Genomic DNA, 21,740 nt, shown 5'->3' with positions numbered 1-21,740 from the left:
AAATTGGTGTGAATCCTTAAGAGTCTTACTTTTGCCTTCTGGTATGTAAGTCCTTAAGGCTGCATCTTTTTAAATCTCTTTTTGATCTTGAAAGTTAGCAACTTTGTCAAAAAGAATGCAAGGAGATTAGACTGAGCATCTCCACCTCATCCCAACAGTCCAGCAACTTCAAAAAGCCTCCATCATACATGGCAAGACTTTGAAGTTGGCAATATTGGAACAATCTCCTCTGCAACAAAGATGAAGACGAGACCCTTTATCGGATCATGTGATTTACAAATGTTGCTAGTGCTTCCAACCATCATGAAAAAACACACTAAAATTCTTAAAAACTGCTAAACTGCAGCTCACAGTATCTGTTGTTTGCTCCTCCATTTCCCCAAGCCAGAAGCGTGATATGCATGCATATGCTACCTTTCAAACATGATTACAGAGTTCTGCCGAAGGCACTTGCATATGCTGAAAAAAAAAGAAAAAAATCGTTCAGTCCCTGAAAGCAGGTAAGAGTGGATCTAGCTCCCCTACTCCATTCAATCTAAAAAGCCACATATTTCTGCAAGCTGAAAAAGCTTAAAGTTGCAGTTTTATGACAGCAGAATCAGACCTGTGTGCCAGCTTAAACCAGTAGCTATTTCAGTTTAAGGTGATAATTTGGGTTTTGAAATAAAATCTTGGAACTGTGACCATATCTGCTTCAGCTAGCCTCTGGTTTTTGGCCAGTGCTCCCTTTAATTGCCCCGAATCACCTAGAGGCACCTCCAGGCAGAAAAGTCCACTCTGTAAGCAGCATCAGACTGACAACAAAAAACTTAAACAGAAAACCAGCTAGAGAAAATTTTGACACCAGCTCATCATGTCTCCTTAGAAGGCTAAACATATAAAGGAGAACATCAAGCATGAAATGCCTTGAAAAAAATTTTGTTTTGCCACCACTGTGGATAAAAATCAGGTTTTGTCACAGACTTCACTGATTCAGTGTCCAGTAATTTCCCAGGCTGCAACAAGTTATATTCAGCTTTTAATAGTACAAAAACTAACTGCACACATTCATTTACAGAAGCATCTCAAAGGTGACCACTCAAAGCACATTCTCTCCAAGATTTTAAAATATACCAGACTGATAACTGGAAAAAAGTCACCTATACCAATAATTTGATCTGATCCTGCAAAAACTCATGCACTTCAATATTCTTAACAAAGGTACTAACCGCACGACTAATGATGCACTTCTGCAGAAACCTCGGCTGATGAGGCTCATGCTGAAATGAAACTACAAAACCGCTCACCTTGACTGTGTTAGGCAATGACTTTATAAGCCAAATGCAGCAAGTTACCTGGGAGAGTAAGACTGAATGTGTCTGCACGTGTTTGCAGGATCAGGCTCTATTTTTATACAGTTCTTTATCAATGAGAACAGCCAATTTAGAAATACTTGTTTCAAACTAATCACCTCTTTCAAAAGATTTACTTTAGAACAGCCTTGGGGGGGTGTGTGTGAAAACACACAGCAGTCTATCTTTTAAAAAGGATTAAGACACCTTTAGATGGCATAGACATTAAATGCAGACCTAACAACTCCGATACAGATTTTGAATTATCATCGTGTGAAACGGCTAACCTTATAATACCACACATCTTGGATCATCTGACTTGTGTGTCTGTCTGCATATTCAGCATCACAGCCCCAAGCTGAAAAAACACAGACAGAGAAGAAAGAGATTCTTGTTTCCTGGTAAAGCTTCTTGCATTAAAGAACTGAAAGCAGGGCAAAGGGCCCATTCAAAAATGTGTCACAAAACACTTCACCGCAGACCCAGGAGCTTTGTTGTGAGAGGGGAAAGAAAAAAAAAAAAAAAGGGGTGGTGGTGGTGGTATTTTGAACAACAATATTGCCTAATGGGATTATGTATACACAACAGTTTCCATTTGCAATACCCAACCAGGGAGTTGAACACAACCTCAGGTCTTACCTACGCCAGTACCAGTTACATCATTTTATGACAGATATTAAGCAAACAGGGTATAGACCACAAAGCTGCTACCAAAGATACCTGATCTTCCAAGGCGGGTATCAGACAGGCAATTAAAGAAATAATATTCCTCCCCAAAACAATACATTTTGTTATCTGTAAATACTTATCTCTTTCTTCTGGCTTTAAATAGGAGCTCAGGAAGAATATGATTTTGCAACGTATTTTTGGTAACTTAAAGCTTTCAAATTATATATAAAGTAGTATCTAAGTAAGTAAGCAAAACACAGAAAATAGTATCCTGACGACAATACTACAATGTATGGCGGCAAACTGTTTAGCATCCTTTTGAACTTGCTTGCACACAAAAATTTCTCTGTATTTTGCCAGAAGGGGTACAGAGAAAGAGGCCCTAGAACTGAGTATTTCCCCTTCCTAATTCCTTCCCTTGTTTTTATTATATGTGAACTAATTTTGCACCTAACCACAACAAGCATAGCATGCTTTGAACGTTTTTAAGAAAAAGAAAAAAATAAAAAATTGAAAAACAAATTTGGGAATAGAACCGCTGTGGTTCTAGACAGAAAAAAATTGTAATTTAGCAACTGGAAAAAACTTAACCCTGTAACTCATAAAGAATAAATACAGCTATCAATACAGAATAAATATATTTGCTTGTACTAAAAAGGACAAATATAATGTGGACATACAGCTACTGTTTGAAGTAAAGCATTTCTAAAGCCTTCAGTGACAGCTCCAGCCATCCCACCATGCTCCAACAGGTGCCACACAGCCTCGCAGACTGCAAGAACAGTGTCAGCAACAAAAGGAACGGTCAAGTAATCCCTGTGCCCACAGTGAAGCTTTCCAGAGCAAGAGGGTATAAGGAGGCAGCAGCGATAGTGAGGAGGGGAGCAAACCAGGGGTCTGCAGCCGATGCTCAGGTTCTCCCACAGCCGATGTTCAGGTTCTCCCACAGGAGCTGCCGTGGCACAGTCAGCAACGCTCCTGCCAGTGGTTATCAGGATGCTTGATCCCAAAAGCAGGAAACCATCTGTACAAGTTCAACAAGTCAAATGGGGGATGCAAGTGCTAACAGAGCAGCATTCAGTTACCTGTGACACAGCAGTAAGGAGAGCTGGAAAGATTTCCTTTCTTGGGCAGGATCTGCTAACTGCTATTTGGAAAACAGGACATTTATATGCCTTTAGCTCTCCTCTAGAAGCAGCAGCACCTTACAAAGAATCCATCCAGCAAAGGAACCAAAAACGCAGTTCTGCTGCCATCTCTCCCACTGCCCAAGCACCCACAGCACTTTCCCTTCTCCCACAAGTCTCTGCAGAGGAAGAAGTATGAACTAAGTGCCACTACATGAGGGCCATGGCCCCCACAGCAGCAGAACCCCCCCCAAATTATACAAAACTTGTGTTGTTTTGTTTCCGTCATCCTCTGCCTCCTCAGACCTGAACAATAATGAGCTTGTCTAACGTGGAGGGGAGAGGGAGATGGCTTTGTGCTTGGGTGGGTCAGAGCAGACACACGCATGGATGTGTTCGCCGAAGGCTGCCTGCATCTGGGTGGGAAAGGGGAGAAACACAAATGTGCACGTGAGAAGCACAGACAGCAGGCCGGAGGAGAAGCGTAACCCTTGACTGTGCGAAACCCTGGTGCGGTTCCCCTCTTGCGAATCTTGGGTGGGACCCAACACGAAAGCTCGCTTGGTAGCTACTTCCATAGGAGTCACAGGCAAAATCTTGCCTTATTGCTTCCACTGAAAGTGAAATTAGCTATACTTTGTACAGAAGTGCTTTTTTTCTTCTTTCTTCTCATTAAACAAATGAGCCCTCCTCCCCAGACATCGTGAAGAGAAATCACTACTTCCTCAGCCACTGCATGTCTGTGTCTAAAAACAGCATGGGGCAAGGGCAAAACCATGCTGGATATGACAGTAGACCTCTGCGTTGATCAAGCTCACAAACTGCCATCAACATGTGATACAGGATTTTGTAATTTTGGTTTTCCTGTTTCACCTTTTCCACTAAACAGAGGGGAAAGATGTGAATAACTGTAATAAAAAAAAATAATCCATTTTCACAGAATCTACCACATGTAGAAATTAAGATTTAGAAAGTCTACAATGGATCAGTAAAAAGAAAAGAGATGCCCAGTGCTCCGATTCATTAATCAAAAAAATAAAATATTTTCCTTACAAAATCTTTTTTAAACCCACAGTAGAAAAAGGGAAGTCAGTAATTTCTAGTGGAAGTGACTAGGGAAAAGGCACCTGAATTCACAGGGCCAAACAAAAACTGCATTAACCCAAGTGGAAGGAAGGGTGTGATAAATTTTAATTAGCTCATCATTAATCCCTTTGTCCTAGAACAAGGAACTGTGACTCTACAGGCGTACCTCCGTCATGCTTGGCTCTGGCTCAGAGACACGCTTTTGAAGCGAGTCTTCTGCCCATGCCCGCTTACAACGTGCTGCTCTCTGCAGCATGGAGCAGCCCTGGAGCAGGAACGCTTCCCCTCCAGCGGCAGGAGGCCAGGTGACACACTGCAGGAGCACAGCACCTGTCCTCCAACTACTGCTGGGTGTCCAGGCCACAGGGCCAGGCTAGAGCTGGTCTGAACATCCGCAGCGTGGACATCTGGTCCTCAGCATCAAGCTTCTGGCTCTACCAACCCGCTCCTGCTGGGCCATGCTGCTCACCGACATGGGCACGGCCCTTCTGGATGGAGAAGGCCCAATTCTCTTGCAAAGGCTCCAGGTTTAAATAATTTATAGTGCTGGTGGTTCTTCTTTTACTTTGTTTCAGCACGCTGGATGTTTAAACAGCTTGTGCAAAACAAGGAGTGCAGCCTGGTGGGACCGACCATCACCCCACAGCATGGCATGGGAACATCAGGCAAGGAGCTGACCAAGCCTCTGAGATGTCTTTTTTGTTCCAATTCTACGCTCACGCTGGAAACTACAGCTTGAAGAGCAGTCAGAGAATTACATTCACATTGCATTAGAAAAGCACAGCCCGCACCTCAGTTTTCTACTTCTTAAGGCCTACATCCCTCCACGGGCTAAGATGCAAAGGATTAATAGCGCCATGGCCTCCTAAGTCACATTTCAAGTTTTACAAATAGCATTTGTGTCCATTTCTATTGATGTATCGGCACAAAGCAAGCTCTCTGACCCAGTGATTAAACCAGAGGTGTGCTGTTAACTTCAATAAAAGCAAAACCACAATTAACACAATGCCACCCACCCGCTCCCTACAAAAATGCCAGGAAGGACAAGTGTACAAATGGGGGCATGTCTGGACGCTGTGGTAAGCAGAATTTGTGAAAACCCATAAAGCAAAAGCACATGCTGTCTTTTCAAAGTGAGATTTTTCACAGGAGCTCAAAGAGTTCCTCAGAATTCATAGTTCAGAGGCTTCTTCAAAAATCCCAGCTTGAATTACTCGATTGCTCTGCTCTCTTTAGCTGGAATAACACAAGACTGACATCTAATTCAGAACAAACGCTGGAGAAGTGAACTCAGGTCTTCATTAGCATAACCCCACATCTTGGGAACATGGATGTGAGGGTCAAGAACCGCTCAAAAGTTGCATTTCTTCTAACAAATGTAAGTGACACACACCAAAAAAACCCAGACATAACCCTGTTGAAATATTCCTGGGGATCGTACAAAACAGAACCGCAACTGCAAGACAACTGTCAGTGACATGAACAACCATGCCACCCTCAACTGCTGATATCACATTCATTTATCCAGTAAGATACTTGAGATATGCAATCGCTTGGCAGATTGAAAGTATTACCTCTGCAGCTAGAACAGAAAAGACAGGCCTAATCCTGTTCTCATTTGTACCAGAGCAACCCTGCAATTAATTCAGAGCTCGTTCATTTTCAGATGCCTCGACCTTTGCAAACACACAGTGGCTCACAAGGGCTTTTTCATTCCAGCCTCTCTGCTCCCACCCCATCCTGCCCAAAGGAGTAAATCCCAGTTACAAGCCATACTGTTGTGCACTGCCCTACTGCACAGAACAGTTTGTGGGCTTGGGGCTTAGCTCCTGAGGGATATGGAGGAATAACTGAGCTTGGTACAGCACTAAGCACAGCATCAGTACCACACCATGAACAAAATCCTTGCTCTTGATGCAAGGCTACATCCTTCCAGGAGAAGGAAGCTTGCGAGCTCAAAAACTCACTGTGAGGAAACACGCATTTCTGTTCACATCATCCATGCAACTTTCACACAGAGCATGAGGACAGCAACAGAAAATATCACCTTGAAAATGCCTATTTAAGGGTGCTGGCAAATTCATACCATTTGCATTTTTTACTTTTAAATGCATTTGCTCAAACTCTGTTCCCTGTTACACCCTAGCACTTTCTTTGACTTGAATAACCTTATGTCAATAAGGAAACTAACGAACAAACAAGAAACCAATATTTATAATAATCTATTTAAATCAAACAGAAGCAAAAAACCTTGGACAATAAAGTCTGCTCCTTAAAATCCATGTGCACAGACACTTGCTATTTGTGAGGCTGTTCTTGAGTTCTGCAGTACCTGGAGTGCCTTCTAAAATAGAAAAGGATTTTATCTTGAGGCAAATCATGCACACAGAGAAATACAGGCTTTACAAAGAAATCTCAAGGGTCATGATGGAGATACTTGACAGTGGCACTCTGTGTTCTGCTGTAAATAATTCTGCCTTTTTAAGTAATCACCTTTTAGCTGCCACTTCTGCAATAGATTATGCCAAAAGATGACATTCTACAAACGGTCAACACCACCAACTGAAAATAAAAAAGGTTTGATTTAATTAAGAAAACAGCCTTATAAAATACAGGAGGCTCCTGAGAAACACAATGAGGTGAAGACAGGAGGTTATGTGAACTCCATTTTAGAAAACGTAATTATACCTTTGTGTTTTAAAGACCATGCTTCCAAGACTATTAATAGCAGATGGCGAGCTTTCCACGCCTTTTTACATAACCTGCTGCAGCACCTGCGCAACTCACCTACCCAAGCAGTTAAACCGTACTTTGCACTGCAGCATCTGAAAGCTGTTTTTCCACTCCTCCCATTACCCAAAAAACACCTCTGTATTTTACAGTCAGAAACAGTATCATTCACTTAAGTAAATCTGGAGAACTACGATGTTTGCTTGTAACTACCAAGCCTGCTTGACTCTTTCCCACATCCCAGGCATCAAGATGGAGCCTTCCTTGTCACGTAGCTCTGTCACCTAACCAGGACTTCACTCCCTGCTGTGCAAGTCCACCGCACCCCACAGACACGTGGGCAAAATCCTTCTGTCACCTCGCATTTGCTTAGGTGTAGCTGATTGCAACCGCAACAGAAAAAGGAGGACATTAATCTCCTTTTCTGTTGGATCTGTAGGTACTAATACAGGAAAAAAGTTTTGTCTGAGAGGGGTATGATGGACAAAATGCAAGGAATAGAGTTGGTGAGTAAAAAAACCCAAGAGTAAGACATTTCCAAGACACATTTCAGACCCCAGCTGACTTCTAGCTTCTGCTTGATGTCACATTCTTCAGACAGGCTGAGCACAGCCGGGTGGGAAGCGCAGGTTCCTAGCCCACGCCGCTGTGAAAAGGAGTAACGAGAGATTCTTGAACCACAGGTACGGACTGTATTTACGTACACAGAAATGTATGTATGCAACACAAGCAGGTCTGAAGGCAAAGGGCCTTATGTGACATTCATCTCCTGGTTCCGCCTTCTCTGTCCCTACATGTGCTGGGGGTATTGGATAAAACCAGCCATCCTGCCAAGTGACACAACAGTCCTCTCCGAGTGGCAAAGGCATCCTAGGTCCCTGGGCCAGTGAGGCTCTGCTCCCCCCTCCTCCAGCACTATGCACCCAGGAAACTAAAATGCAGCAAATCTCCCTCGGAAGCAGGCTGGTGAAGCTGTGCTGCTTGCACCCTTCAAAGGGCACACCACCACGCTGGGGTTACAATCCGATACTCTGCTAGCAGCCATGGTGGGGAACAGGCTGCTCCAGTGCTGTGAATTATCTCTGTAAAAAGCAATGGTCGTAACATCTGATCCTTTCATTGTGAGGAAATTGAAATCCATGCCACCACGCCAACATGATGTGGCACTTAGGGACATATTTTAATGGTCAACTAGGCAGTGTCATGTTTATGGTTGGACTCTATGATCTTAAGGGTCTTTTCCAACCTAAATGATTCTATGATTCTATGTATACCTCATGTCAGACGGAGACAGCTCAGCTCAGAGTCTCTTACCTCCTTCTCTTCCCTCCTGGTATATTAATCTCTACGTGATCCAACTTTGCTGGAGGGCTGGGACCTCTCCCCACACTTCCACCCTCAACAAACCCACCAGGAACAGTGATGCTGGGAATGCTAGAGCCTCCTGCATGTTAATCCAGCCACTTTCCTTACTGGGAGCTGCTGACCCTGTACCTGCAGTGGCTCTTTCTCTATCCTGAAATGGGAAAGGAAATCATGTCCCAAGGAAGGGAGAGGACAGAGTGACCATCACCAGCCTTCCCACACTGCAGAAGGCACAAGCTCAACTCCAAGGACAGCAACAGACCTAGTGGTTGGTACCTGCTGAGGCTGCATTTGGGGCACTGCCACTGCATCCCAGTATGGCTTCTCTGTCCTTTGTGTCTACACAAACATATGTGCACATATGTGCAGCTATGTCTGGTGTAGCCATACACAGCTGATGGCATGCGGATGGCTGGAAAAAAAGTTACCTGCACGCAAGCAGGTTGCAAACCAAGTGGCACTACTGACTTCTTGGTGCTCAACATCCCACTCAAAGCCCAAAGAAAGGGAAATGCAAGCTGAAGAGCTTCATCCCTGGTCATTATATGCAGCTCAGTTCCAGCTGCATGAGGTGGTGCAGAAAGAAGTCAGCATAACACCCACCTTACAGTTTTTCCCTTTAACACAAATTCAGGGGCTTTTTTTTTTCAGGAAAATTTATCCTTCTTTTGAGTACCTTTACCCATAAACTGATGTGCCTATGTCTGATTTAACTTGACAGCATGTAGATTTGAAAACCTAATCATATTTACCTTGGTAATATGATTATCTGTGGAAGCACCAAAATGCAATCCATCGTTGTCTGAAGAATTATAATTAAAGTTCTCTAGTTTTCTCTTTTTTTAATCCCACGAATATTATACAGTAAAGTCCCTGATATTGCAAAGATTTACTTACTAGCATAACTTTATATACTGGTGCTTGATTTAACTGAGTAATTTTATACATATGTAAATGTACAGTTCAGGCTTTGCAGGATCCTAGGTCAGAAAGGACATAGCTTCCTCTGTCATCCAAGACAAGTAGGGAAAAACACATTTCAGTTGTTTTGGGTGTATCTTTTTTCCCTCAGTTTCCAAACACTGCTAGCCTAATCTATAACAACATGAAGGAAAACACAACCACTTGCTAAGAACATGTGTTTGTCCTTTATATTCATGTATGGCATGAAAGGCTTTTAAAAAAAAAAAAAAAAAAACAAACCTCTTCTGCTAGAAAGGAAGGCAGCCTTTGCTTCACTTTTCATTCACTTTGAAATTTTCCACAATAGAAAACCTTCCTTAGGCAAACACTCTGACATACAGCTGCTAAGAGCAGTGTTGACTTTGAAATAGATCATGAGAATAGAAAATACATTTAGCATTCATGACAAGAAAGCAGTTGCTACGAATATAACACAGTAGCCCCTGTAGAGGAACCTTACAGTTCCTTAAATATGTACTCTAAATTTGCATATTGCAGCCTGAAAAGCAAACCCTGAGAGTCCTAAAAGTTTCCTACTGGCCCACTGTCACATTGTGTTTTCTCCAGCCACAGGTGAAATTTTCTTCTCCTAGCTAATTTGCCAAGCTCTTTACCCTACTATTGCAGCAAACAAAACTTCTGCTAAGGCCTTCTTATGAAATCAAATACCATTCTTTAAATTTCGAAGTGTGTTATTTGCAAACTGCAGGCCGGCAGACAGATACTCTCCATATGCCAAATTATGTCATTTCCATTTTCTAGGAATAGTACTTCCTACAGCAAACTGGCAAGGGGCTCTTCAGTTGGGTTGTAAGAAGAGCCAGCTCTGTGTCTCACTGCACCTGCTGCGCTGCTAAGCCTGGTATCTGGTGGCAGCCCCACAGCCATCAAAAGCAACTCTGGGTGTGGAAGAGAGAATTTGTCAGAAGAAAGGACTGATCTACAACCTCAGAGGTACTAGCGTAGTAGTCCAGAGGTGAATTTTGTGGATATTCGCATATAGATTTCTGTTGGCACCAGCTTGTCCTATTTGCAAACAGAATCCGATTTCCCATACTTATCCCGGGACAACCTGGTGTCTATAGAAGTTTCAATGTGTAGAAGTCCCAACGTGTGAAACCAAACTCCTGTATTTTTAGGTTAAATTAGGAAGATGAGCCTTTAAGTTCATGGTGGAGAACCTGCCTGAGAGACTACGAACACTGATATTGGGAAGACAAAAATTTAAAAAAAAAAAAAAATATCAAAGTTTGGTTCTGCTTCTCACCTTACCTGCTGTCACACTCACCACTTTACAGAGCCTCTGGGCAGCCCACCTGGTATTTACTTCTTTGAAACAAGGAAGCTACAGAATTAGTAGAGGGTTGGGGTTTCTTCCTTTCACTTGGGAATCTCATATTCATGTTTCAGTTGTTTTGAACTGTTCAAAGTCAAGTGTAACTCTACCAGAAGTGTTCTCAAAGTCATAATAATTACAGATTAAAGCATACTTCCTATCCAAAAGCTGTCATCAAACTATAATCCGTCATTACCCTATCTATCTACCACCAAACTACGTTTTTGTGATGGTCTGGAGGGCTGGTGAGTCACATGGTTTCTACTGATTTTCATCACTTCGAGACGCTTGCAGCAATATTGTGCAGCAAAAAGCCATGTTGCGGGCTCCTAAGGAAAAAAGGTTGGTCTGGCTGCCTGCACAGGAGCTTTGCTGGTAAAGAAAAGGGCAAGAAGATAGCTCAAGTAACAGAAATGCCCCAACCACATAAGCAAACCTGCTGAAATGTCTCACTCTTCCACCCTCCTGATGGCTAATGAGAGGTCACTGCATACCAGCTACACACCTGCACGGTACAGTGTGGGACTTCCCGAGGGAGGGTTGGACATCGAAAGCTTGGAATTGGCAGCCAGCGAAGGCAGCCAACACAAACACGACTCTTCACGTGTTATCGGCTCAGGTTTTCTCACAGGCGTTAATGAGCACCCACCCAAGCTGAGCCCTCTCACCCATCCAGCTCCAAGACCATCTCACTCCGAAACCTGCCGGGTCCTGAGGCTTCAGCAGATGCAGCTCCCTCTCAGCATCTGTGCCTCTGTGAAGGCGTCTAATTAATCCCCTGGTAGTCATGAACACTACGTTCTGTCCCAGCTCCTCATCAGAACTGACAGCAAAGGGTTTTTTTCCTTGTCTGATGAATATTACCTTTTTATCTGCCAGAGATGCTTGCTAAGTAGTATAATAAAAGCCTAAACACACCAGAGCAGAATTCCATGAGATTTGTTTTTAAAAGCTTTGTGTATAAAGGGAACAAGGCTGATGCACCTCTGCAGTCCATTGCTATGCAATGTTATTTTGCAGCAACTTCTGAACCACTGGTCAACTTCACATAAAATCTGGAAGATGACCACATTTCCACAAGTTTCAAAGGAAGCAGAGGGAAGCACAAACCTGTGCCCTGAACAAGGGAAAAGGCTGGCAGAGACCAACAGTGATGGATGCTGGTCAGTGTGATGTGGGGGTGGCCGTGCTCAGCACCTGCACAGCTCAGACAGCCCACCGGCAGTCAGTGACTGCTCCTGCACGATTCAAAAAAACCATGAGGGCTCTGCCTCTCAGCGTGCGGGTGCCGAAGGGCATGAGTGCACTCAGTGTCTCTCCCAGGACACGTGGAGCAGCCTGCGACTTGGGGTGGGGTGGCAGCTATTAGGAAGAGCATCAAAGCCTTACACGGAGCCTGTTAGCACTGAAAACAGGCCAGGAGGGACCTGCCCCAAGAGATGGAGCAGGACGCTGTTGCAACTAGTGAAACACCCCTTACTACCCAAGTCTTAACCCTGTTGTTGAACATCCTCTCTTCAGGGTAGCACAGGAAGGCCATTTACTCTCCTGAAGTGACAGCTGAAGTCAGTAAGCATCCCCTTCTTTACAGGCAGCAATCATCAGTGGTATACAAGGTCACACACCTATGAAAAGACTTAGTTCAGCATGTGTACTTCCCATTCACTTGTCAGACCATTAAATTGCTGTTTTCACGCTATTCTTGTCCACATCATTCTGAAACTCAGGCTGCCTGAAGGGCTTTGGGTTCAGTGAATAGCAGTCTCCATCACACACAAAAGGTCCGATGTGCTTCCAGCAGCTCACAAGCCAACTCCTGATGCTGGGATGACCCCGCAGGGTGGACGGTGCCCCCAGCTCTTTGTTTTGCTCCTCTTTCAAGACTCTGCCTGTAAGACACTTGTTTCTGAGAGACTCTTCTTTTGTCTCCAGCATGTTCAGTTTGGAGGCATCTTCTGTGGGGTGGGCTCCGCCTGCACTGCCCGCCCGCCCAAGGCTGTGGAGGACCAGGCTCTGACCTCTCAGCCCTCCACCATGAAACTAAATGGTGGATTCAGAGCTTCTCAGCAACATCCAGGAGGCTTCCTTCAGTGCTAAAAACCCATCGCACTTTGCAAGTCCTACAAAAGCCAGGCAAGTCAACCGTTCCAGCATCTCCCTTCACTGTATCTCTCCCGAAGATCAGTATGGAGGCCTTACACAACTCTGTATTTTCTAACGGGTAGAAACAAAGAATCTTGGCAAGCTTTACTAATCATAAATGAGATTAATCTTGTAGGTTAATAAATTGGGAAGAAAAATCTATTTGGACCATGATAACTTCAATGTCCTTTTGAGTGGACCTCCCCCCAGTGATTACTCAGCAGATATTCCTGCTTCCTTCCCAGCACCAGCTGCTCCCAGAAGGAATTCTCCTGCCCATCTGCCTTCAAGCCTGACACAACAACACAGACAAATGCAACTGTAAACGATGTTTAAACTCCAAATCCAATCCCTGATTTTATTCCTTAGGAAAAAAAAACAACAAAAACAACCACCCACAAAAAAGCATGCACTCGTTTCTAACCAGCTGGCCCGCTGGAAAAGAGCTTACACAGAAAATGAAACTTCGCATATGGGAACAGCAGTATTCTTCCTAAAGAAAACTATGGCAACAAGAGCTGTAGGCAGACAAAACAAGTTACCTGGGACCATCACCTAATCTGCAGGATCTGAGATTATTTTAAACCGGTGTTGGTGAAACCTTGTTCCACAGAGCTCCTCACTAACATGAAGCTATTAAAATTAATTATAATTTGACATGAAGGAAAACCTGGCAGAACCTGGCCCCAGTTTCCAGCGCCTCCTGCCCTCAGCCACCCATTCATCACAAAACTGAAACAAACTCTTTTCTGCACCAGACAGGAGCACAGGAGCCTTTGGCACCAACAAGCTGACTTCTGAACAAGCGTGCTTCTTTTTTTCCATTTACATATAATTACATACTAGCCTCCGAGCAGCTAGAAGCTCCGTGTTCTCTTTTTATATCATTTGTTTCTTATGAATACACATAGAGCACAAACCCAAACCACATTAATGATAACCTTGTTAAATATAAACTAGTATGCAATTATACAAACTGCTAACACAAACAAAAAAGCCGGGAAACTCTGATTATATGTTCACAATGGTTTCTGAAAACTAAATAAAAACAACAACAGGGCAGCCTGTCTTGCCTGAAAAAAGGTTTCACGCTGTAACTTACACGTCTCAGCACAGAGGACTAGTCTGTCAAACATCGCATCAAACTCAATTTCAAGCCCTTTGCAAGGAGTGGAAGGGTGGGAGGAGACACAGCAAGAGGCCCACATGAACTACAGAAAAAAAATCTCCGATTCTCCTCTCTGCTTCTCTGCATCCTACTTCAGGTGAGCTAATTAATGCCTGTCTCTGGGCAGTTGCTGATTCCCACCCCATCGTGCAGAGAAGGGCAGGCCCCATGCTGGGCGTTTGGCTCCTCGCTCTCCATGAAGAGAGCAGCAGCAGGTCTGCTCGAACCCTCTGTTCCTGGGATTGCGCCAGCCCTGTGCACGCCTGCGATTTATCTTCTGTGCAGCCAAGAGTGAACCCAGCAATCGGAGCCCCTACCATGTCTTTTCATTGAGATGATGAGAAGCGAACACTTGATACAACCTCCACAGTTCTGCAGCTGTCCGTTCCTGATGTTTAAAAATACATACCTTTTCCAGAACAGAAAAAAAAAAATCAATTGAAGGCAGGCCAAAATCTGCCCCAGGCTGCACATGTACAGCATCACGGCAGCCAGCAAAGCCGGGGGCATAACCAGAGCTCTCTCCTGCACCAGTGCCAGCAGTAAGCAAGTGCTACAATAGAGAGCCTCACACTTGTTAGTGGAGTAATGCAAGGTCTCCGCCACAGCTGAATCTAGCACTCAAGAAAATAAAAGAGCATGAGAAAACTAGCACTTTCCTTACATCTTACACCACAAGAAAATACACAGCACAAAGGAAGGGTGTTATAGCACTGGAGGGGCACCCTGACAAGGATTTCTTAGGTGACCTCCCTTGCTACGGACTCGGGCTATCCATTCCGCCTGTCTGCATGCTCGCAGTATGGCCAAACTTGCACGATGCTGGACTTCTAGGGTGTAAATAAGAGCAGTAATTGCCTCTTAAACTTCACACAGTTCTCATGTAACAAAGAAAAAAAGTATTGGTTGTGGAAGGAAAAATTTTGAGAGTGGCAAACATGGGCAAGGGAAAATAATGACAGGGAAGAGGAAAGGCTGAGGGAAAAAGTGATACAGGTGAGATCTGAGCATCCTTCCCAGAACTGAGTGCAGGATCAAAGCATGCAAGCAAGGAAACAGGAGGATCCTTGGAAATCCAGAAAGGTAACACAGGAACCCTGCATCAATAATAAACTGATTTGGAAAGCTGAGAAGAATCCAGCCTCCTGAACACTAAGAGTGTACTACCAAGCACTTTATCACCAACAAGTAAGAAGTTCAAGAGCAAAAAGGAATTCCAAAATCGTGGTCTGTGGGTCACTTCTCACTCAGAAGGCCATGGGCAGCAGTGTGCAGAACCACATCACAGACCAAAATGCACAAATGTGTGTGTGTGTGTCACGTTGCTGTGCCGGTGATCCACGGCGCAATTAGAGGGTTGTCACTGCAGGAAATGTTTTGAGAGACACATGATGGGGAGAAGATGGGTGGTAACCCACAAGCAGGCATTTTGCTTGGGAAGGTGGGGCTCCCTAGCACAGCACCTGAAAAGGGGCTCAAAAAGCCACCAATACAATCCAGATGGAAGAAAAAAAACCCCAAACCAACCAACCAACGGTGGGGCAACACAGCTAAGACAACTTTCTCCTGGAACACCTCCAATCTCTCCAAGCTGGTTGGTTAAGAAAGGGATTTTTCTAGAGCAATCTATGCTCAATTACCCTTATAAAGCCTTGCGATAGCATGTGACTCAAAGTCTACCTATTTGTCCAAGGGAGAAACAAGAAGGGAGTGTGGCAAATGGGGAATGTGGGAGTGGTGCCCGATGTGAGTTTGGGGAGAGCAATCATTTCCTCCAGCTTCTTCCCCGGTTCTCTGCCCCCCACCCACCCACTCTGATACCCGAGTATGCTGTTGAAGAAACGAAGGAAGATAATTTTGTACCCGTGGAACAATTAACGCATATGCCTTTGTACATCTTTACATGACTGCATCTTCTGAGCCAGAAGTGTCAGCGTTTCAAGCAGGTGAGGTTATTCCTTTGGGAATTAGAAGGCAAAAAGTACCCGGCGGCAAGGCACAACCCAGAGGAACACGAAGTGCTTGTAGATAAAGAGCTTATTTAGGGCGGGAGCGAGACGCCGCTTACACCACGCGTGGGCACCCTGATCCGTGGACACCGACGCAAAGATCCCCCTCCCCTTTGCGGGCTACAGAGCCGGCTGCGGCGCGCCTGGCTCAGGGCTGGCCCCATGAAGCGGGGCAGCAGGGCGGGCGGGATCCGCCACCCGCCACGGGAAGGGGTGACCACCGCCGGGAGCCGCGCTCGGCGGCCGCCAGGGACGGCGGCTGTGCAGCCTGCCCCCCGCACGGCTTAGCGGGAGCCTGACTTCCAGGCACTCGCGCCCAGGCGTGCGCGGCCGTCGCAGCCCGGGAGGCTGCACCGCGGCAGACCTGCCCCTGCACGCTCGCACAGCCCCGCCGCTGCCGCTGCTCCCCCCGGCCAGGCGGCAGCGGAGCGCGCGGCCGGCCCGGCGGAGGGAGGCTCCGCGCCACCGGCGCTCCCGCCCCGCGGCTGAGGGGCCTCCCCGCGGCCGCCCCCCGCCGCCCGGCCGCCGCCCGCCCTTCCCGCGCATCATCCCCGCATCCCGCGCATCCATCATCTCCGCGGCGCGGCTTACCGGGACCGCTGCAGCTCGAAGGCGGCGGCGGGGCCGGGCTGCCCCAGCTCTCCGCTGCCGCCGGCGGGGCCCTGGGGGCTAGTGCGGCCGAAGGGCGCCGGCAGCACCCCCGCCGTGAAGGAGTTGAGGCGGCCGCGGCTGCCCGCCGATGCGGCGCCCAGGAAGGCGGCGGCCGGCACCTGCACCGCGGCGAAGGCGTCCTCCTCCTCCTCCTCTTCCTCCTCCTCCTGGGCCCGGGGGGGCTCGGCGGGCGCCACCGGGGGGCTGCCCAGCCGCGGCGGCGGCGGCGGCGGCGGGACCTGGCGGGGCCTGGCGGCGGGGCCGTCGTTGCCAGGCGGCGGGGGCCGCCCGTCGAGGGAGATGCTGGTGAGGAAGGAGAGCGCGGCCTGCCTGCGGCGGGGGTCGCTACGCGCTGCCGGCGGCTGCGGCGGCCCCGGCGGCGGCGGCGGCGGCGGCCCCTTCCTGGGGCAGGGCTCCGCCGGCGGCAGGGGCCCGGCGGCGGGACTGCCGGGGCTGGCGGCGGTGGCGGCCGCCGCCATTGTCGGTCGGCTCCCCCCCCCTCCCCGCTGGCCGGGCGCTGCCTCTCGCTGCCTCCCCCCTTAGGCGGGCGGGCGGCGGGGCATGGGTGCCGTCGGCCCGCCGGGATGCATGGGGGTGACGCGGCGGTGCCCTCCGCCCGGCCGCGCCGCGCCGCGCTGCCCCGGGCCCCCGCCGCCCGCCCGCTCCGTATTTATAGGTGCAGCCGCGCCGCGGAGCGCCCTGTGCAATAACACGGCAATCACGTGTGGGAAATGGGGAGCTGGAGGAAAACAAAAGCCCGGCCAGCAGCCCGGAGGAGGAGGAGGGAGAAGGGTGGGTCTCGGCGAGCTCCCTCCTTTCAACCTCGCTCTCTTTTTTTTCCCTTTCACCCCCTTCCCTCCTCCTCCTCCTCCTCCTCTTTTTTCCCTTCCTGGATGCGTGGGGGCGGGCGGGAGCCGGGGAAGGTGGAGCCTGTGCCCGTAGTACACGGCACATGGCCGTCGGAGCCTGGCACCGGCAGCACCGGGCGGCTGCGGCTCGGCCCGGCGCGCCCGCGGCTGCGGCACCGGCACCGGCACCGGGCTGCAGCCGTGCCGGGGAAACCGGCCGGGGTGCTGCCCCGCGGCTTTTCACGGGTGGGGGCCGGTGCCCGGGGCACCCGGAGAGCGAGCAGGGAGAGGCGGGGGGCGCAGCCGGGGCGGCCTGCTGCCGGGCAAGGCGGGTGCGTGCGGGCAACGTCGCACGAGTTCCCTAAACCATTAAAGCAGCCCCCCCAGCCTTTCCCTCAGCCTCCTCCCCGACCCTGCCCTCTCCCCTGCACCACGGAACGTGCAATTATTTACTTTGCCTTCTGCTATGTAGCCCAAGCCCCAGATTTGTGTTCCCTGTCCTCTCTGAAGTGATGGCTGTCGTGCAACTGAGTGGGTCTGCACGTTGCCTCCTCCTGCAGCTGCGGCTGGGGTTGGCGAGTGGCCGGTCTCACCTCAGCACAAAGCTCCTTCGTTTCTTCATCACTTTACTTTGATCCACACAACCGTGCTGCAAGTGTCCTGCGATGATAATTCCATCAACGGCTTATATAAGGGTTGGATAACAGATCCATACAAACAGCAGAGCATATGGTTGTTGCATGATAGCGACGTGCACCTTCTTCATAAAACATTACAATGACTTGTATTTATAGTCCGGTTATATTGGCAGATGAGTTACAAGCCATCCCAAACTCACAAAGTATCGTAATGTCCCCTACAATTTTATCAAAAGCGTGCTAACTTGATTTTTAAAAAAGATTGATCAGCAAGGGGAACCTAATCCTATTGTCGGAGGACGCTATGGACCCAGGTTCATGATCTTTTTGAAATTGATCTTTTGAGCATTCAGAGACTTTAGAATGGAGCTCTATGTCTCGGATTGATTTCTGAATGTTTGGCCTTTACTGAGTGCCACAAAACCTGAACTTTAATGGGCCAAGTCCCAGGGTTGTGCTCCTTATGTAGTAAGGATGCTGTATGGGCAGCATCCTGGGCAGGAAGCAGTGAGCAAGGGAAGAGGAAATGATGGAGGAAAAGGATGTTTCCCAGATCCCACCTTCTTAGAAAGGTAAGTGCTATTTTGAGATGGACATTCTCATTTCAGTCTGCTCTCTTGAGGTTTACATTGATGCTGGCTTAACAGAGGGCACTGGTGTGCCTGTCCCTGTGGCATGTCAGAGATGGATCATTTGGATGGGAAGTGGGTAGGCCTGAGTGCTAGACTCGCCTCTTCAGCCCAGCTGGCAGCTCCCATCTGCTGGGTGGATGCTCTGTACCTCCATGGTTGCAGTGTCCTTCAAACTTCTGTTTTGGAGAGGAATTGCAGGCCTGCTGCCCCCTTTTGATGGGGCAGGCAATGCCCGTTTCTGCCCAGAGGCCCCATCCCTGCAGTGGGAGCCAGTGAGTTGTCTGGTGTCAGGGCAACGATGCACTCAGCTCCTGTGGAGGAGCTCCATGCTCCTTTTGAGACAGTACTACTTTTAAGAGAATTCAGGACTTTTTGGAGGAGGGCTCCTGGGTCAACAGAGAAATGTCACAGCTCTGTAGCCTGAGAGCATGTTCACTGGATGCTGACATCTGGTCCAAGGACTGCTACTAGATGGCAGATAGGTCATGAAACTCAGGCCTCCCACATTACAGCCGAGAAAGGTATACAGTGGGATTTTTTTTTCCTCTTGCATCTTTGAGGGAAGCAGAAACAGTGTGTATTTTTCTCTGGAGCTTAAAAACTTGCTATGGCAACTGAATCCTGGAGCATATTTTCCAAATCCAGCTTCTCATGAGATATAGGTCTGGGAAGGAGAACCACCACCGAAATGCCAGGTGGGGTTCCAGAGGCTGGTCTAACTTGGACAATTTTTATGCATGCAGAAGTGTGTAGTCCTTTCACAAAACTATTTGTGTTGGGTTAAATCTCTGTAGTTTAGTCTGTTGTAGGCATTGTTTTAAATGGAGCCACCACCTCTGTTCTGGAGCTCCTCTAAGAGCTGTCCCAGAGGAAAGTGTTACCCCCCACCTTGTCCACAGGTACATCCAGATGCTTTTTGGCACCTGATTTTTACTGTACTATCTCTGAGGTCAGGAATGCTTATGTGAACAGTTGAGCTTATCAAACCTCCTTGCATCAGAATTAGAGGGGTCAGGAATAAATTGTAGGTCTTGCTCATTCAGCTGAGCTCACCTTGTCACCAGCGCAACCTTTGCAAATTGCATGTCTGTGCTCACCAGCCTGACTACTTCAGTGGACCTAAACTGATGCCCGTGGTCTTAACATGCACAAGCCACCTCTGAGGACGACTGCGTCTGCACAGACCACCTTTTCCAAAAATTACATTGATGGTGGATTAAAACATCCCTCCTACTGCATGTGAGAATAAATCTGTTTGAGGAAGCCACATGCAAGAAGAAAAGTACTACTTTTTCAGTCTGAAGGGAAGCTGGTTTTGATAACGAGTGGGGTACCAGAGTACAAAGATAATTGGCATGTTAGGAATACCAGGTTCTCTAGACCTGTTTATACATTTAGTAGCAAATTTAAATGAATGTGCACACCCTAAGGTGAATGTTTTTTTCCAGCTACTTAGGTCCTTTTGATTTGTGCTTAGCAAAGCTATAGATGATTACATATGCTATAGTAGTCCTGTCTGCTGGAGGGTATGTGGAAATATTGCACAAATGGACTTTGCTGGTTGAAACTTTTTTCTTTGATGGGGAACCAGTGGTTGACTAGCGGAAATAGCAAACCTGGGAGGAAAGCCAAAAAGACATATTCTGGAAGCTTGATTCTGTCACTGCTTTTTCAATCATTTCCCTCTCCCGAGTTCTTTTCCAACCAACCAGCTCTACCCAAGTACAAGCAAATGCTCTTATTTCAGAGGTCACGGGCTTATGTAAACGGTTGGATGACAAGTGGTAATAGGAGTGGTAGAGCACGATGGCTTTTTCACCCCGTGCACCAAGAACTAGAAGACAGACTCATCAGTTGTGGGTGTTCGGAGACAACATTGAATTTGGGGGGCCCATTAACACAGGTGACTGGAGAGGCTGGCTTTAAAGAGATCAGAGAGCTTGGCGGGAGTTGGGACAAAAACGAAAGCTCAGCAATTTGCCAGTCTGAGAAGTGAGACTGGACAAACGGTGCCTCCGAGTACCTTGCCTTTAGAGGAGAGTTCATCCAGTGCAGAAGCCTCATGTTGACTTGGGTTTGCTTCAGCATGAGGGCAGTCCTGCTGCAGTGCGAGCGTGCGGCCAGCTGGACATGAAGAGCCAGTCCAAGAGGCCCCAGACCTTGAGCTAAAGCTGGGCTTCTGAGCCGCCTGCCAAGTCAAGCTTAAAAATACCTTTGCAGGTGAATTGAAAACTTCACCTGGAATTTGAGTTAGAGGCAAGATCTGTATTATACTGAGAGTTAACTCTGCAGGAATAACCAGTTGTGAGTCACCAGCATAAGTCACCAGGCCAGTTCTTGAATGGCCTCAGCACAGTGTTTGCCTGCTTTAGTGACAAACACAAGTTTCTTATTGTCACTGATACTTGTTAGAGCTGCAGGACCAAGGCGGGAAGAAAAAATAAATGCAATTGTCTCTTGTAATTTTGGCAGGCTTGTTTTCTGATGGTTGGAATCAGTCAGGTAATGCTGTTACGCAAGGTTCAGCAAAGATGTAGTCTGATAATAACGCTTCTGCACGCTAGTTGATATTACTGGTGGTCATGGATATCACTATCAGATCCCAACAGTCGAACAGATTTCCTGTAGCTGTGAGCACTCTTACTGTGCAAGACTTTGGAGAAACAAGAAGTGTGCAATCTTTATAAATGCTTTTTTCTTTCCTTCCCAGAGTCACTTTTCAGAAGCAAATTGCACTTCAAAAGAGGAAAGCAGTTGTAACATTGGAGGAAGACTTGGAATATGAAATCAGTAATCCTTCTGCTTAGAAGGAGTGTCTGGCAGAAAAAAAGTAGAGGGAGTTTGAACACATTTCAGTGAGAGCCTCAGTTAAGAATGGAAATTGGATAAAGACAGTACAAATTCTTTACAAAAGACTAACACTGCGTCTGGATAGCAAAGCCTGTTTTGGTGCCAGGCCCTAACCTTCAGTCTGTTGTAAATTTAGCCTGATTCTCAGAAATGCTAAGTACTTGTGCTTCCCATTGGTGATTTTTCAGGAGCCTC

General features: G+C 47.3%; 1 protein-coding gene across 2 annotated transcripts in view; it reads right to left on the bottom strand.

The window, feature by feature from the left end:
• Positions 1-17,462, bottom strand: part of CABLES1 (Cdk5 and Abl enzyme substrate 1) — a 74,252-nt gene extending 56,790 nt beyond the window's left edge. The window contains exon 1 of one of the 2 annotated variants that reach the window (XM_040586114.1): positions 16,518-17,462. In XM_040586114.1, coding sequence (XP_040442048.1) covers positions 16,518-17,056 — 539 coding nt within the window. In that variant the 5' untranslated portion in view covers positions 17,057-17,462. The remainder of the gene's footprint in view (positions 1-16,517) is intronic. The other variant, XM_040586113.1, reaches the window with a different exon arrangement.
• Positions 17,463-21,740: the final 4,278 nt, after the last annotated feature.

This window comes from Falco naumanni, chromosome 3, assembly GCF_017639655.2.
Source record: "Falco naumanni isolate bFalNau1 chromosome 3, bFalNau1.pat, whole genome shotgun sequence".
In the NCBI taxonomy this organism is placed as follows: Eukaryota; Metazoa; Chordata; class Aves; order Falconiformes; family Falconidae; genus Falco; species Falco naumanni.
Note: the sequence above shows the minus strand (reverse complement) of the source record. Positions and strands in the feature narration are given on the sequence as shown.